At 40.7% G+C, this 19,103-nt stretch overlaps 1 protein-coding gene across 8 annotated transcripts; it reads left to right on the forward strand.

The window, feature by feature from the left end:
* Positions 1–261: 261 nt before the first annotated feature.
* camkk2 (calcium/calmodulin-dependent protein kinase kinase 2) lies at positions 262–18,653 on the forward strand. Of its 8 annotated transcripts, none has more exons than XM_010750530.3 (18): positions 262–594; positions 5,457–5,756; positions 6,052–6,390; positions 7,735–7,782; positions 8,720–8,773; positions 10,376–10,427; positions 10,608–10,741; positions 11,627–11,663; positions 11,811–11,832; positions 11,944–12,032; positions 12,904–13,103; positions 13,248–13,301; positions 13,423–13,496; positions 13,618–13,705; positions 13,856–13,987; positions 14,481–14,584; positions 15,224–15,277; positions 16,100–18,653. In XM_010750530.3, the coding sequence occupies exons 2-18, from the start codon at positions 5,523–5,525 to the stop codon at positions 16,170–16,172; spliced, it is 1,788 nt and encodes a 595-aa protein (XP_010748832.1). In that variant the 5' UTR covers positions 262–594; positions 5,457–5,522; the 3' UTR covers positions 16,173–18,653. The 8 variants fall into 8 exon arrangements, with proteins under 8 accessions (XP_010748832.1, XP_027137929.1, XP_027137928.1 ...); XM_019272446.2 differs by lacking the exon at positions 262–594 and adding an exon at positions 3,386–3,406; XM_010750531.3 differs by lacking the exon at positions 262–594 and adding an exon at positions 3,730–3,750.
* Positions 18,654–19,103: the final 450 nt, after the last annotated feature.

Here is a 19,103-nt window from a genome sequence, read left to right on the forward strand (position 1 = left end):
GTCTATGTTAATTCTTGTACTTAGTAGTTTTTGCTATAGTAGTATATAGATATAGTAGTATAGTAGTAGTTGTTATAGTAGTTTTATTGTACATATCTCTACTTGTTTATTTATGTGTGCACACTATGGGGTAGCTTGTAATCTCATTATACTTGTATAATGACAATAAAGGCATTCTATTCTATTCTATTCTATTCTACTGAGCTTTTTAATCTGGGGGTGCAACTCTCCGACTCACCACATGGGGGCGCTAACCTGCTACAAAGTGGCTGTATGAGAAATCCCCCGAGGAGCATGAAGTGTTTTATTTTGAGAAAGGAGAACAAGAAGTAACCTCCTCCTCCTCCTCCTCCTCCTCCACAACACATGCAGGCTTTTCATCGCTGAAACTACTCCTGCTGCTCCTTTTCTAAGACGCTTCCTCCGATGTGAAGCACGGGACCTGTGTGTTTTAGCCGGATTGGTCCGTCACAGCATCGGTCTCTCCTGTTTCTCAAACCGCTAGCTTTAGCTGCCGTAGTACAGACGCTTCTTCAGCTGAAAGGAAAAAGAAACACCCCCCTCTCACTATTCTCACTCGAGTAACACGTTAAGGTAAGGTTTTCATTTGTGTTTTTTGTCTTTTTGTAGTATCTGCGGTTTGTTGTGTTGTCGCAGTGTTGTTAGCATCCTTGACTCCTGCCCGACAACATCTGTATCTGACAGCTGCTAACGTTAGCTGAGCCGTTAGACGTTGGACGACGTTTTCCTGTGAAACTTGATCAATAACAAAAGAGGTTTTAACTCACTAATGTGATGTTTAATCAGAGTTTAGCTGTTCCTGCAGGAGGGAAGCTTAACGATGTGGCGTGGAGGAGTAGTCTTGCTCTGGTTGTGGGTTGTTTTCTCCATATTTTGACGTTGTTAAATCCATAAGTGATTGAAATGTGTGCTCACATTATAAAGAGGCAGTGGTGTGGTTTATCATATGATGACAGACTTGGTAACCTGCTTTAAATTCACCATCCCCTGTGTTTGCTGGTGATCAAATAGACTGCAAGTCCTGTAGTTGCTATATTTCCCCTTTTTATTCTGTGGATGTTGGATATTATTCTTACATATTAAAATCTATGAACATTTATCATAATCAAGAAACAGAGAAACATCTTTTTAGGTCTTTAGATTTTCTGTGTTTTTGTGTAGCTGATAATTGAAGCCCAAACTCCCCATTATGGATGGTTAGTTAAATATCTTGCCTGCCAATTAAATATCTCATATATTCCCCACAGCAATTTCCAGCTGCGATTGTGTGATGACACTACAGTTAAGCTCATCCCTCCGTTTACAGGAGCTCATCTCTTTCACGGCTCCACGCGGATCACTGACAGGGTTTGCCCCTGTTGATCTTTTAATGAAGCCGGGGTTCCTCCACCTCCTCCACCTCCTCCATCCTACTACTCCAGATGGACCTGTGTTCGGCTGTGTGAGGCCGTGCCTGTGTTGTTATTAATGCTGTACATGGCATGGACCCCCCTGCGAGCTCTGATAAGTCCTCTCTCCCTCCCCTCCCCTCTTGGCCGGATAGTGAAGGTCAGGTCATGTGACTTTTGTTACGATAAGAGGCGCAGTATGGCATCTGGAGCTGGGGCAGCATCTGTTGGTGTTTTCACCAGGTGGAAATCTAACCGCTTGTCCCTCGTCTAGTTGTTGTGATCATCAGGGATTGGGGAAGTTTTAGCCAGCAGTTCACTTATCCATGATATACAACCTTTGTCTGGGAGCTATACGGACATTGGGTGTCGCGCTGCTTCAGCCCACCAAGGTCAGAGACTTTTCTTTTTTTTTTTAAATGCAGCTTAGCCTACTTGGAAGCGAGGAGGAATTTGATATTTCACGTCTCTACACGAGCTGAAAGCTTGGATGTACTGTCAGCTTCTGTCCTGAGTGAGTGAGTTAATGGTGTCAAGTTATGCCAAAGTAGTTTTCCGAGCTCCAAGGTAAATAGTAGCTCCCTAATAGTTCTGTTGACACAGAAACGTCAACAGAAACCAACTCGGCTGCCTTTTTGTTGATTTATCAGTCTGCTGCTAATCCTGCCAGACAATGATTGCAAACACTAAACCACCACAGATGAAATGAACCACTGTTTGACTGACGTTGGGCAGAGACAGTGACATTTGACGACATGTGTCTTGCTAGAAGCGAAGACTTTTTCACCATCACACATAAAGAAACTGCATAAAAACCTCTTCCTGTGAATAGAAACTGGCCTTAACGTACACATTTCCATTTATCTCAGACCAAAGTAGGTCAAGCATGGTAAGTCGCCTCTCTCCTCTGGATATAAAAAAAAAAAAGTCAGTACAGTAGCTGGTGCATTGCGAGTTTTATCCGGGGTCACGTCTCTATCCTTTCTGTACTCTCCACTTATGAGGACACATTGTCTTACTTTGGTGACACTGACTGTCAAAAGTCAAGCTGGATTTCAAGAACTTCTTTTTTCAGCTAGAATGAAACTAGGATCGTTTTACAGCAAAGTCCACAAGAGTGTGTCTCTCTTCCAAGAATAGTAAGGCAGACCTAGAGGTCACGCAGGCCTGATATGTCAGACAAGACTCTGAGGAAGAGATGAGCATCACTACTCCTCGATTTGGACGTTGCTAATCGTTCAGTATATAGAGTACTCGCAATGTTCTATACAGCAAAAACGATCGATCCGCAAAGCCGCAGACGATGTTTAAACATTTTCAGTCAGACGTCACTCGATCTTTGCGCTCAAATAGCAATGTTTTCTGTTGTTTACATAAATGTGAGAGCATTTGATAGTAGGCCCGATAGATATTCTTACAGAAATGAAACTAAATGTTCAGCTTATACAAGCCAAAGTGGCTGTCCATTGGGCTCCCTTCACACACTGGCTATTGTGAGGGGAAAAAAAAATCCCCTGATAATGTCAAGGGAGTTTGTTCTGTGAGAGCGTCAAGAAGAGGAAGTAAGTCACCGCTCATGAAACAGTTCTTCTCGATGTGAGTCTCCGTGTAAACGTGTGATGTTTCTTTCTTTCTTTCTTTCTTTCCTTTTGTGAGTTTACATCACTATATATAGGCTGGCAATCGAGGTAGAAAGGGCCACCTGGAGTGGGTGTCTCTTCCCACACATGCTCTTAATTCTGAACTTGGCTGGAGCGCCCACTGTCTTGTTTTTCTCGTGGCTTTCCCTTGTTTTCCTGTATCCGTGAGATTTACTCAGCTCCCACACACTGACAAGTGCCACAATCCTGTCAGAAGCATGACTGAAATCAAGGATCTCTTCCTCTCTCTCTTCTTTTCCACCCTCCTCTCCTCCTCTCTTGTCATTCCTTTCGCAGATAATGAGCAGATAATACGCTGAGTGGACTTGAAGATGGAAATGGCCCTCTTGAAATTATGTAAAAAAGGTTTTCGGTTCAATGCCGCACGGATAATAATTAAGCATGCGTGTAGAGCTTGACATCAAAAGCAGACTGAGCCGCTGCTTTTATAGACGCATCAAATCTGAGCTGGAAGTTTGTGATACTAGACGTGTTTGCATGCATTAATTAGCACTTAACAGAATGTGTGGGGAAAAAGTCCAGACTGCATGGATGTTTCATATGCAAAGAGCTGTATCCACTTATGTTTCAGGGCTAGCGAACAACATCTCTGATTGTTCTCCCCCCCAACACCTTTTCATTACACCCACAACTTGGTTCACACTGGCCCGTCAAACACTGTGCTCCAGCTGTCTGCAAAGGTAATTAAATGTTAGTTGCGTACATGTTGTCATACTTTGTCACAGGATTTATGCCACCCCTTTAGTAATTCTTAGCCGTAAAAGATACGGTTACCGTCTGCTTTTTTGTTTATCGTGACTCCCACTTCACAGTTGCTTTAATTCGGTTCCTGCAGGCTTATGAAACAGATGAATTCATTGAGCGCTGATATAGCAAGCATACATACATTAGCACTGTCTGTTTTTGTCGCAAAGTTGTTTTATGTATTGAATTTAAACACTGATACTAAAGCCGGATGTCTTGGTCACAGAGCAGGGTTATAAATCACCTCCTCTCCTGTTGATTGTGTGCTAATGTTAACAGCCCGAACATGCCAAATAAGAGTCGTATGCTCCGTCAGTAAATAAATAGGAACTAAAAGGAAACTGCAGCTGTGCAGCGTGGAAGCCGTGTGCCATCAATTCATATTTGTAGATGATTGCAGACACCGTAGACAGCATGTGTAGATTCGTTATCTTGCATTTCCCATCAAGCTAATGAAGATACATGCTGTTCCTGTGCATTTACCACTATAGCTATTAATTTGGTAGGCTCACACGTACAAATGAAGTACAATCCAAGCCGCAGTAGATCAAACAGAAGTGCTACAACACTCAGGTGCATGACGTTACGCATGAGTGCATAGCACTTTTTTTTGACGGAGAGATACAGAAGGAAGGCGGGAGAACGTCTGACAGAAGACTTGTGAGTAGCTGCTGTCTCAGATAGTAGATCCTCAAGACAGAAAGAGATTCTGTGGGTTAGGAACCACACAAGGTAAGAGTTAGGCTTGATTTTAGGATGAGTTGTTATTCGTTGGCAGATTGCATTAACGAGGAGGCTCATGGACCTGAATGAGGGAAGTCAGGTTGTTGGGTGCAGGATGGCATGAGGAGATTGGATGTGTTAGGGTCCAGAGGAGAAGTGTTGGGCCGGCTTGAAAGCAGAAGTTTGTGCTTTGTCATTACCACATTGCAACCCGTATGTTTGTTCTTGCACTGTGTAACTAACGAGAAGTCCATCCATCCATTCATTTTTTTTTTTTGTAAATCTGGGACTGACTTTTAGTCGATGGCGAGAGCTTGGTAAAATAAAAGGCTGAAAGACAGACAGTAAGTGATATTAGCGGGCTGCTATGTCTTGTGTTGTTGCAACTGCTTGAGTTTTGGCTGTGAGCAACTTGCTAGTTTTTTTATTTTTTATTATTATGTAATGTAATCATAACAAACACACACATACCACTGTCCATATTTACAACAGTGGTGTTACGCTCTGAAACTGGGGATGCCAAGTCACAAAATGACCAAATATCTTACACAGTGTTACTTCAAACAGAGGATAATACACTGTGCTTTCTGCACTGATGGCTGTCCTTGTCAGAAAAGAAGGATACAGCCGACAGAGAGAGAGAGAGAGAGAGAGAGAGGTAGCTGTTGGATGAGGAAAAATGTTGTAATCTTATATATTACTGTTATTACTAGAATTACTTGAGAGTAGTACTCATTTCAAATTCAGTTGTAGCATTTCAGGAGGACGCTGTCCAGATAAATCAGAATGTTCACTTCTTCAGGTTGTTCTGTCCCAGTACTTTGAGTTCCATCTCCTACTACAGCAGTCGATGTTCGAAAGGCCAGCGTTTGTTCTCAACATGTCATTTCTTATTCAGCAACTGTCTGTTGTGTCTTAGGCGCCAATTCCCCCAGAGGTTCCCGTCTGATGGAGCAGTGGTTGTCAGTCTTTGTGAAGAGGCAGCATGTTTCCTTGTCACGTAAGCCCCTGGCCCTCTGCTGAGCTGCCGGCCTCCTGCGGCAGTCATGCACCCCCAGCGCAGCCCTCGCAACCCCTGCCGGATCTCCTGTGCAGCTGTCCCGTACCACCTTTGAACACCCACTCCGAGACACCCTCCCCTGACCCCATGGAGTCCCTCATCGTGGTCACAGAGTACGAGCCCAGTAGACCACCCGGAGAGGCTGGGGAGGAAGAGGAGGTAAGATGAAACACACCCATGTAACGCTATACAGTATGTACCAGAGATATCAGATGGATTTGGGTTTCTACGGAATTAAAGGACACATGATGATACAGGGCCATAGTTTTATTTTTCCAAACCTCAAAAAGACAAAAAAATCTGTTGTGTTATATTGTGCAGGTTTTGCTGTTTTTCTATATTCATGTATGTAAACTGCGTATAAAGTTTATATAATCAGACAAATACTGTATATTGATCATCATACCTATGCAGTAAGGAAAATAAATCTGATTTTAAATGTATCGTATCTCAGGTAGAAGAAATGGACAGTTCTGAGACGCCCGAGCCAGCTTCCTCTGTGGCACCTTTCCGGACTCCTTCCTGCGACCTGCTGTCCCACACAGTTGGCCGGCAAGAGGCTCTGCTACCTGAAAGCCAAGAGCAAAGGGGAAGATTAAACCTGTCAGACAGGAAACTATCACTGCAGGAGCGCTCACAAACGTCAGCATCGCCCTGCAGCTCTCCGGGACTCAACGGGCGCTATATTTACCCGTCACTGCCGTACTCACCCATCACATCACCCCACTCCTCTCCGCGCTTGCCCCGCCGGCCCACTGTGGAGTCCCACAGTGTTTCCATCACAGATCTCCAGGTATGGTCAAGCCTTGAGGCGAGCACAGCTCCCACTAAGTTGCTTAACATGTGTCCCAGCCTGTCTGCGAAAACAATCAATACTGGCTAACACAAAATAATGCTATAACTGCTGTATTGATACCAGTAGTTTACCATAATATTAATGTAGTCAGTTTTGTTTGTATCATTGATCAAATTAAAAAGTAAACAAGCCAATATGAGGTAAAAGCCAGTATAATAATCATAATTGTGATTATATAATTCAAAGTCTTTGTACCATCTGAGCAGCGGATTTCCTCAAGCACTGTGCACTGTATAAAGTATTACACATGATTAAACAAACTAACTAATGTTCACACAGAGCCAGGCTCCTCTTGAACAGCTGTTAGTTGTCAAAGTATGATACTTGAGTGTGTAAGTAAGCGGAACCACATGTGCATTTGTCTTAAAAGCAGCAGCACACTGGTAAAGACTGAGCTTTGTGGATGCAAAGGTAAGGTTTCACAGTCTCAGTAGATGTAGACAATAGCTGTCATCACTGTTAACACATAGATGCAGAAACTTGTAAATGTCATGTACTGTAGGTAGGTAGAATCTTTCTTAGGGCAGCAGGCTGCAGAGGTTCTCCTGTGTGATATTTAGAGTCTGATAGACGTTTTTTTGCTTTCACAGAATCACAAATTGCAATTGTTTTTTTTAAAAAACACATAAAGGTTAATAACATTGTGAAATATCATCTCACGGTGGAGACTTTCTCGTCAGGTGACTGTAAGTTAAGTATCATGTAATGCTGTTGGTCACTTTAGTCCCTCTGAGTTCTATGCACACGTCATCTTACCATCTTTCTTGGCTCGGTTTAATAATCTAATTTAGAGGCCAACGAGCAAATAAATTACACCCAGTTATGTATTTTTAATGAAGAGCCGCATAGTGCATCCTTGGTTGTTTGCATGAATCATTCTCTGCAGGCTGGGTTCAGTTTGTTCTCCAGCAGTGTCTGTGTTCTTATCACTCATTGTTTTATATTCACACTCACACAAATGAGAGTACAGTACACCTTTTTAAAAGAGCGCAGTATGTACTATAAAACTGTGACAGCGCTGAAACACACCTCTCCAATCTCAGACAGAAAGATTAGCAGATAGGATGATTGTGATGATGATAGGATTTGAACTTGATCAGAGGTGAACATTAATAAATACAAATTAATGTTCACCTCTGATCAAGTTCAAATAAATTAATGGAAATGTAAAAACATTCATGGGCAGAGGTATCTAACTGCTAAAATATCCGATGTATCTCATCTGAAAAGAACCCATTTTCTCCTCCTCTCTTCCCTCTTGCCTCCCTCTCTCTCTTCAAGGACTGCGTTCAACTCAACCAGTACAAGCTGAAAGACGAAATTGGAAAGGTACCATCAGAGACAACTCACTGATTGCTCCCTTTCACCGCCTTTTTTTCATTTTCCTCTCCCTTCCGCCTACTGCATGTCTGTCAAGTAGCGCACATCATCAAGGACATGCAGTAACAGTCTCTGATATCCCTCTCACCCGGCTGTCCTCATTTCCCAAACTCTGCGTAAACTACCAGGCCATGGGAGAGTTGGGAGATGGATGAGAGGCTGGTATAAATAGCGCTCTCTAAGGGTTGTGCGAGGCTTAGTGCATGTGAGTGGATGTGTGTGTTTGAGCGCACGTTTTTTTAGATTGTGGGTTTGATAAGACCGTATGTTGCACGCATGTGAGTTTTTCCACGTTAATGTGTGTGGCTTTGTGTTCAGCAGAAACAATTAGAACCTTTCAGGATTGTTGGAGAGACTCCTGTTATCAGATCATCTCTGGGATTGGAGGACGACCTCTGTGCTGCCTCTCCAATCTGCTCCCCCAGCAGGAACTGATCCTGCTCTCTCTCCCTTCCTTCCTTTCCTCCCTTCCTCTCTCTCTCTCTCTCTCTCTGTTTGTTTTTGGGCATGCATTTGTGCACACAAGCTACTAATTGGGCCTAGTTTCTATCCTGAATTTCCTGTGTGTGTGGGCAGGGGAGCTTGATAGCATAAACCAGATCCAGTTTCCTTAATTAGCCTAAAATCAAAAAATGAAAGAGAGAGCAGAGAGATTATTTGAATTTCTCTGTTCTCACTTTGAAGCAGCTGGTACTCTTTCAGTGTACACTGTCAGCCCACACACTTCCCTCGTGCGTGTATGTTTGTCTATTCGTTCCCGTGTGCATTTTTATTTATTTAGTTTGCTTTGCACAGAGTGTGATATTTCTTTGCACGTGAGGGAACTGACAGCTGCTCGGTCTCACTTTATTGGCTTCCATTCTCTTTTCACTTGTTCCGGGCTCAGGGCTCCTATGGCGTTGTCAAGCTGGCTTACAACGAGGATGACAACACATACTATGTGAGTTCTTCACGCACACACACAGATACAGATGTGAAGTATTAAAACTCTGTGCAATTCTCTCACCTCTCTCTCGTTCCTTATCACTTGTCACACACGCACGCACACACACACAGACAAGACACATAATAATCAAACCCCCTTTTGTCACATTAACTACTGTGATTCCACGTGAAAGCTCCACATATGAAAATGTCTCCAGTTGATTGTGCCTCCCCAAGCACTGTAATAACACATCAGCTTGAGCTTTTTTTCTGTTTGCTGCTCATGATTATTGCTGCAATTTTCATTAAGCTGCGTGATATTGACAATGACGTGGAGATTATTTTAATATTCCTCCCAAGTGACAAAGTCCACATGTCGCACTCCGTCATTATATCATTGCCATAATAACTGAGGGCATTCAGGCTATTAAAGAAAAAAAATCCATTTCCCCCGAGGAGGGAAAATATCCACCGAACAATGTAGCTGTCACACACTGTGCACTTTGTTCAACAATGCCTTGACAGTTGTCAGAGAGGATGATCGTTGGAGAATTGGTCAGGGAGATCTCTGACTAACATCTACGTGGCATGAGTAACAGCTGCGTACACCAGTAAAGTTTTATGATCTGAAAGCATATTTTATCTTCCTGTTTTTCAGTATCACCAGTTTAATTGTTTTTGAAATTTTTATTATCTTTTATTAACAACTTTTAAGTGTTACAGTGCTGTCACATATCAAGTGGTGAAGCAGAAATACTAGTTTGTTCCGCCTGAAACTTTATATTGTTTACTGTATATGTTCAAACAGAGAACAAGGAAGAATTTGATATGTTTAATCTCTTAATTTAAAAATAAAACTGCATCACAGAATCAATCCGACACCAATCCTTTCATATTGCAGCAGTGACATGCACGTGTGTGTCATAAATCTATTTTTGATTTAGTCTTTAGACAAAAATGCTTATTAGTTTCAGTCACATTTTAATCATGTTCATCCTTCATACTTTTAGTCTAGTCTAGTCGTTACGCACACATCCAGAATAATTCGAAGGACTGTGAGTGAGAGCGCTCTGGACAGCTTAAAACATCACTATACCTCTGTCTTTGTCCCCAATTAGTTTCTCCAACTTATAGGTGGAAAATATTGTGCATTTATTTTGATTGTCTGAAAGCATGCCAATAATATTTTAGTCCTGTCTCCTCTTGTTAACAAAAAATACATTTTGTCATAGTTTTTCTTAATTCTCTTTTTATCCATACGTTTCATCTGTTCTTTAGAAAAGGAATGATCTCTGTACATCACTTTCATGCTTGCATCTCTCTCATTTTCCACCAGAGTTGGCAGCAAGAACTGCCAGTGTAGAAGTCTAGCTTTTATAATCTTTTGTGCTGATGACGGTCAGTGTTAGTTCAAGGTGAGGAGAAACATTTATAGGCGCTGGGATGTTCATCTGTGGGTGTGTGAGTGGGTGCACTGTCAGTCATGCATCACCTCACTTTATCTACCTTTCTGTTCATCTTTTCTCTCAATCTTTCGCCCACTCGGCTCTCCCACCCAGTCTCCACATTTCTATTATTCTCTTCCCTAACCGAATCTATCTCCCGTTCTCTCCTGTAGGCGATGAAGGTGTTGTCCAAGAGGAGGCTGATGCGGCAGGCAGGTTTCCCACGTAAGTCTGGAGCCAGGGGCAGATGGTTAACACAGCAGGGAGCACAGTAGTCTCTCATAATACTCCAGTGGTACATTAACACTGCATATCAGTACTCAAACCCACCCTGTCTTTTGTCCTATCCTGTCCTTCTATCCACACCTCACCTGTACCCATGCCCACCCACATTGTCTCTCTCAGGGAGACCTCCCCCTCGTGGAGCCAAAGCAGCCCCCGAAGGTCCCCCTCAACTTAAAGGACCCCTGGAGCGGGTCTATCAAGAGATTGCCATTCTGAAAAAGTTGGACCATCCTAATGTGGTGAAACTAGTAGAGGTGAGTGCTCTTAAAACATATTTAGACTATTTTCATATATTTTAAATATATTTTTATTTCCCCTTCAACTCATTTAATCCAGAATTGTGTGTCATAATATCTTTATCTATCTTTAAAAATTGAGAGAACAAATGCAGAACACACCAGAACAAACAAATTAGGCCTGTTCAAAGCGAGTATCCTACTGTCGACCTATTCTTAAAAAATGACCAACAACAACAATCAATACAAAGTTACAACATACCACATTGGTAGTTGTGTGCGTTAATGTCGGGACGATCTCTTCTCCCGTCTCATAATCTGTTTCCCAATCATTCATTCAGCGGTGTGATTGCTGAGTCTAACGAAGCAGTCCAAATGTAATTTGTCAATTATTTATTTAATTACAAAGGAACAAACAAAAAAAGACAAAAACTAAATCCAGTAAATGAAATTGATGTGCGCAAAAGTGAACATGGATGACACGAATGCTGTGAAATTTCTCCACCATGCATCTGAACAGGCAGGTGACTAGATAATAGACAGTGATTGTTTCTGGTCCAACCCACATGACATACCATAATAAACATAATCTAAACATATGCATGGCTCCTACACGGGGGAAACTACGGTTGAGTTTGTGTAAAATTTGCAGCGATGGGACAATATTGCAAGGTCACACCGAATTCAACTGGCGTTAATTGTTGCAATTCCTGGATTGACTGTAACACGACATGTGTGTGTCATCTATTCATGTTGACATCACAGGAAACGATCTATGTGTAATTATTAAACATTCCAGAGTGAAAATGTATTGCACACAAAAGGATTATCTATTTGTGTGTGCGTGTGTGCGTGTGTGTGTGTGTTTAGACTAATTTCCATTTTTCTGTGATTTGGTGCCAGGTTTTGGACGACCCCAGTGAGGACCATCTGTACATGGGTACGTTGGGCCAGACAGTCAGGCCTCAGAACAATACACACACACATAGTCATACAGTCATGAATAAAGCAAATCATTATTATTATTTTGTGAGTCTTGTAACTGAAAATCACATCATCATTAACCTCATCTGTGTTTCTGCTGCAGTTTTTGAGCTGGTCAAGCAAGGGTAAGCGAAGTCTCTTGTATGGTAATGATTGTGACACTGGAATAAGTTCAATCTTATTAGTTATGATTGCTAATTGAGTGTGTGTGTGTGTTTACCTGTTTATGTGTTCAGGGCTGTGATGGAGGTGCCGACAGATAAACCTTTCAGTGAGGACCAGTCTCGCTTTTACTTCCAAGATCTGCTCAGGGGAATCGAGTATTGTGAGTATCCTTCCTGTTACCCTTCCACTCAGGCTGTGACTGATGATTCAGATTTACGTTTAAAAAAAGGAAACAATCCTTTTTGAGTTCTCCAAACTAGATTCTGAAAATATATTGTGTTATGTCTGGTACTGTCTGGTACTTTCCATTTCGATCTGTACCTTCTCAGAGAAAGAATTATGAAACAGACCCCACTTCTTACTAATACAGATAATTACCTCTTTAAAATGAAGCAATCTTGTTGCAAAAGTATCTTAATATGCAGTAATATTTCACCTGTAGTAACCTGTAAAGATAATGGTCTATTATATACGGAGTTGTGAATGTCTAAATTAGACTTCTGTAATTGTGATATCAAGATGAAGGTCTTTTGTGTCTAGGGTTGCCCTCGTCTTCGACCGCGCCATTTACACAAGTCCTTCGTCTGTGTTCTGTTCTTGACTCTAGACACCCACAAAGCTCATTTCACATCATCTCACTTCGACTCTTAATGTATTTCAGCACAGCAGAAGAGGTTTTGCACAAAGTGTCGTCTAGGAGACTAGTGCTGGGGGAATGCGAGGGAGGGCTCTGCACCAGAGACACTTCTATTATGCTCTGTACCTTTCTGTTGATGACTGTAATTCCTGAAATGTTAATATAACTTCATGCCAAAAGTGCATTACCAGAGTGCCAGAGATTCCTCCACATGGGTCCATTATTATTTTATTCCATCAAACCACAACAACTGATTGGTTCACAATTAACAATACTCAGATGTTGAAAATGTCATTTTACGACAGAAAGAGAATCGTCATCATCTCTTTCCATATGCAGAACTCCTCAAATGGGATCTTGTTGCTGTAATAATTTAATAATTTAATTTCAACAGTACATTACCAGAGGATCATCCACCGAGACGTCAAACCCTCTAACCTTTTGGTGGGAGAAGATGGACATATCAAGATAGCAGACTTTGGAGTCAGCAACCAGTTTGAGGGGGCTGACGCCCTCCTGACCAGCACAGTGGGGACACCCGCTTTCCTTGCCCCTGAAGCGCTCTCGGAGACCAGAAAGAACTTCTCTGGAAAGGTTGACTCACTACTGCCCTCTGGGAATGATTTTCAGAAATGCAAGACCATTTACTTCTGTAGTTTTTATGTTTTTCTTTCTTTTTTGTGTACTTCGATACACAGAAGAACAATTTCCTAATATAAAATCTTTATTATGTTGTAGGCTTTGGATGTTTGGGCTATGGGAGTGACACTTTATTGCTTCGTCTTTGGAGTGGTGAGTGCGTGCTTTGGCAAAAACACATACAACAAATACTGTGATTTATTTATTTATTTTTGTGTGTTTCTACGCATTGACAGTCTGCTGCTCCTCCACTGAAACCTGTCTCTATTCACAGTGTCCATTTATGGATGAGCGCATCCTCAGTCTTCATCAGAAAATCAAGACACAACCTGTGGAGTTACCCGAACAGTCAGTTTGGCTTTTTCTTAAAGTTATACAGTACATGAAATACTCCAGCTGCCACTTCATTTGTTTACATAATATTTTATTTTACAAACATCTGTAGCCGTGACTGATTCTGTCTCAACAGTGCTGATATATCAGATGATCTTAAAGATTTGTTGCTGAAAATGTTGGACAAGAATCCAGAGACCAGAATATCAATCCCACAGATTAAGGTAAACACTCACAAACTTTGATTTGTAATCCTACACAGTTTAACTTGATCTACTTTGGACTTTGCAGGTCTATCAGTTGTTTAAAATCAGTCTTGCTTTGTCAGAATGAAACACATAAAGAGCTCCTTTGACTCTGATGTTTGTGTCCAGGTGCACCCATGGGTGACGAGGCACGGAGCCGAGCCTCTTCCCCTGGAGGATGACAACTGCTGTATGCTGATCGAGGTGACCGAGGAGGAGGTGGAGAACTCTGTTAAACACATCCCCAGCCTAGCTACAGTGGTGAGTTAATGAACATCACAGGCATGCCAAAGTATAAACATATAAACGATATTTTCAAGTACTTATGTTTCATTTTTAATATATTTCAGGCACATCGCACCACCCCACAACAGTCACTTCACCACTACCACCTACTTAATTGCCATCTCTGCACTCAGAGCAGATGTATGACTCATCTTGTAGTTTCAATTTGTTTTCTCTAATTACAATAGTTGATGCCAAATGAAGCAAAAGATGCGAAAGTTTGAGATGAACTTGAAGTCTTTCAAGCACTTTGTTTTTTTTTTTTTCTCTAACTAGCACTTAACTGAAAGGACAGACACAACATTAATCATGAAGATACCTGTTGAATGTAGAAATGTAAAATCCATTAAACCTTCATGTTGCTGTTACCATGACTCCGCCAGTGAAAGCTGTGTACAGCGAAAGTGAAGCGTCTCCTCTTCATGTTTCTGTTTGGATTTGTGTATCATTGCTCACTTTTCTTTTTCAGATCCTGGTGAGGACTATGCTGAGGAAGCGCTCCTTTGGGAACCCCTTTGACTGGGCCCGTAAAGAGGACCGCAGCAGTTTGTGCCCTCCGGGGCAAACGCTTACGTAAGGATTTTTTTTTTCAAACACACAACAGACTCTTAAACCAAGCCATACTCAACTTGCTTTGCCCAGGGGCCAGTTTGGCAAAATGAATAAAATCAATAAAACCAAAAATTAGGATTGTTAATGAGTCATAATTCCAATAAGTTGTGTCTCATTTCTTTTGGGAATGCTGAATTGAAGTTAACGTGCTTTGACTCTTAACGGCGTCAGATATTTTCAACCTTACACAGAGCAATTGTCATTTGACAAATGAAACAAAGTGTTTTATTGGAGTAGAGGAGGTGGCAAAATAAACACAAATTCATCAGTCCATTTTTTTGTTGAACTGCTTGTTTTCATTGTCAAATCCAGTTGCAGAAGCATCAACCAATGGATATTATTGAACACTTACTAGTTGTTTTCCAAAAACAAATTCCCACTGTGAATCTATTTATTTTTAATGTGAATTTGGAAGAGGTCAGCAGCCTCCAAACTCTCTCACTCTCTCTGTCCGGCAAACGTTTGCAGTAACATTAGGAGTCTAAGTACTCGTAGCAGTATGCTGTTAATAACATATTCATAGTACATACACCTAATGTCTGACAGGTAGTTTATCAAGTATCCTGTTATTATTTCTCTCCTCCCTCTCCTGCCCTGCAGAAAAGGCAGAGCAGGCAATGTGAGATACTGCTACATTCATTGTGACCAAAGAAGGTAAATAATAACTTCAGGACAAGTGTTGCCTGCTGTAGTATCGTTTAAGTGATAGTTATAGAGTATACGTTTAAGAACCCTGGCATGATACATAATCTGCTGTGTGTCTTTAATGGTCAAATTAAGAGAATTTGACCATGTGTCAAGTTTGTAAACTAGCCCGTGCTAGTTTTAGGGGTGTTGTACTGTATGTACTGGATTTAGTTTATAGCCACTGAAGTTAGTTAGTTTAAGTTAAATTTATCTCACATAAGGTAAAGTGACCAGAGCTGTGGAATAATGCACAATATAACGGACAAAATATTCACTCTACAATCCAGTTTCAGAGACACTGTCAGAGGTATTGATACAGTTTGTGAGTCATACTTAATGATGCCGTTTGATTGGTGCCAATGTGAAATGTAGCCATACAATTCTACCAAACTTTTACTTTAAAAACACAAAAATACAGATACTGTAACATATGCAACACAAGTTAAATATTGCATTTTTGTCCACGAGTGCAGAGCATTCATTTATCTTGATAAGTTGTCACTCATTCCTCTGCACGAAACCCTCTCCCCACGTATCCAAAGCACATAAATCTGTTGTCTTTGTGTCTTTCCTTGATAAAAAAAAAATGTATCTAAACTTGCCCAGCATCCTGTGAGATGTCTTCATTGCTCACTGCCTTGTGTTATGTAACAATTAAATGGTTGGTTTCAGTTCTTAAACATAGCTCTACAGTAGCTTATTCTTTTCCTCCGTTCAGCGATACAGGATTGACAGCGGGGCCCGCCGCAGTGCTTACAACTAATGCTGCGTCTCTGGTGTGTTACTTAGGAAACAGGAGAGCAGTGATGGCATGAGGAGTGTGGACCTGCCCTACGTGGGAGAGGATGAGGCTCTTTCCTGATGCAGAGGGTTTATTATGCACGCCTGGCATCTGCCTTGCCTGCAGCCACACACAACGACAACCCCTTTACTTACAGTTTTATACTGGGCATATACTATTGTTGGACTATACTGGTACATTTCCTGCAAGGTGGACACGTGTGGTGGACCCAGAAAAAAAGGGAGAAAATAAAGGTTCCAAGGCCCTTTGACAACCTTTTTTTAAGCTTTTATTGTCTCCTGTTAAAGTTTGGGATTTATTGAACTTGAGACTGTCACATGGGAACCTTCCAGAAGAGGAACCTCATGAACCATGAACTTGTCTTCAGTCCTTATTGCCCCAACCCACTCTCCTCCTCTTATCCTGCATGCGTTTATAGTCCTCGCATGCTTTGTCTCAGGCTTCTACTGTACAGTTTCCTTGTTTTATTGAAGTCTAGCCACTTTCTCCTCGTCTTTTACTTGACAATTCTTTCAGGTACATGGGGGCACGGGAGCAGACGCCGGTTTATTGGGGAGGGACGGTTTGTCTTCACCATCAACCTCGGCACTCTCTTTAGTAGAGCGGGTTTCTTGACAATGATTGTCTGGTTCACTCTTGCTTGCTTCGGATTAGCAGAGCCCAGTTTTGTAACATATTTAAGAGAAGAATTTGTTCAGTCTTTCCCCAAAATGAAAAAAAGGGAGTGAAAAAATGTTTACTTCATTGAATGCATGTGTTTACTTTCCCAATGCAAACAATATATAAGCTATTATTAACATTTGCACGCACATAGACATACCCGTGTCACTCAATGTTTGTTTTTGTGGTATGGTAGTCTGATCAATGGCTCTTTATTACAGCTCCCGTTTACTACAATCAATAGAAAGCTTTAAAAACAGTCGATGTAGTGCTTTGTGAACAATCAGATTCATCACGCTTCACGCATCTTTTTTTTTTTGCAAAGCTAGTGCTCCTGGTGAATTTTTTTTTTTTTAGTGAATAATATGATTTTTAGGTGTTTGTTCTATATTTTTAAATTCATAGAGCTTCAACAATTAAATAATGAAGGTAGTAATCTACCAAATGCATATGACAAATGCGAAATGACTCGCAGCCATTGTCTGCAATGGTTCAAGTGTTTTTTTTTCATGACTTTAGTTAAAAATATCAAATTGTAAATGTTCTTACTTCAATTCTGTCTAATTTTGTAAAGTATAGAACTTCTAGAAAACAAACCTTTAAACCGTTTCTTCTTTATCGAGCTATTAGAGCTGGATACGGAGATCCGTTTTGAAATGGAAGCATAGTGCAGCTGCAGACTTTTTGTACAAATCTATGCATGACATATCTGTAGAGGTGTTGAACTTAAAAAAAAAATATCCTTTTCATCAATAGGGCCACTCTGCAAATATTTCAAATGAATTCTTAAGTTTTTTTTTTAAATTATTATTATTTATTTATTGATGTGTTTCATTTTAGATTATCCCAAAGCAGTAAATTTGCATTTCGTGTTCCTTCTTCATTTGTTTTGTCAAACATGTCTGTGTAGATAAAGTCACTAACATAGAATATTGACAAGATATTGACTCTTACTTTTGATGCTTCCACACACTAATTCTTTCAGCACATCAGTGTTGAATGTATGAGAAAGCGACTTTTTTTTTCTTCTACTTGCATGTCACTCTGAACTGTAAATCTGTTTTTTAAGACTAGTACTATGCATATGATGTGTCTTTCTCTGTATGGTGCAATGGTACACCCCGGCAGATGGTCACGTACAGTGTGCACGCTCAGTGGCTGGATGTGGAGGGCTGTCTGATTCTAATTTGTTGACGTTTTATCCAGAAAGATGTAATTAAGTCGCGCTCTTCACTGTGGAGCGCTGCAGATAAAGACAGGCACTCTGGTTTTAGATTTCCATAACATTGTACTGTACTTTTGAAGGATTATTTTGATAGCCAATGATCGTTTTAATGCCCACGATTTAGTCCGAAAATGAACTGCATCAATGTCTAAATGTGTGTCATACTGTGAAATGTCACCTAATTTAAACATGTAGATTTCTAGAGACTATTATTACTTATGTTTTTACCAACACTTACCGTACTTCCCCTTTGGTGTCGATATTTTGCCCTCCATGAACCAACGAGGTTGAACTGAAGGAGGTTTTAGATTCGGAACGAAGGGTGACTACGTACACAATAGCTGTAAGATAAATATTTTATATATACACACAATATTTAAATCTGTAGTCTTTGCCAATTCTCGTCAGAAGAGCCAGGCTAAGTGATTAATTAACCTTTGTCGTTCACATGATTTAACATTCAGTGGTGTGAATTTATTTCATCGAGAGCTTTGGGGGCTCTTTTTCCCCAAAATGCATGCCAACATACTGAACACATACCACCGTACTGTCATAGCATGAGAGGTCTTTGACAACAAGATGGGACCTTTTTAAAATGAATTATTCTATACATACTGTATCTTGTTCATCATTTGAATAAAATATTATTGCCTTTATGTAACGTCTGAATGTCTTTTAAGCTTCAGTTCCTGAAATAGACCACTAGTGTGTGCTGTGTACCTTTTTAACATTTCTGAAGCTGTAGGATATTCTGAATGTTACATTTTATTCCTTTATGTGTGTCGACAGCACATTTTCTACACCTGCCAAATTTTTCCAGCTGCTTTAAACTAAATGCACTTAAACATATTCTGCATTCGAGCTCATTCATCAGTTTTAATAGGGACATTTTCACAGGATTTTTCCTGCTTACTTTGAAACCGTTTTGATTCATTATTTATTTTAGACAGACAGTGCATCTTTTGAGGATACTTTTTTTTTTTTTAATTGTATTTCTATGAGAGGAAACCTCATTTAAACACAGAAGTTGTTGACTTAAGCTGTAGTTCCTCTACTTGACACTAGTTTGACCTGAGTGAGTCAGACTTTAGAGAAACAGATGGATT

The sequence above is a fragment of the Larimichthys crocea genome, chromosome IX (assembly GCF_000972845.2).
Source record: "Larimichthys crocea isolate SSNF chromosome IX, L_crocea_2.0, whole genome shotgun sequence".
NCBI lineage: Eukaryota > Metazoa > Chordata > Actinopteri > Sciaenidae > Larimichthys > Larimichthys crocea.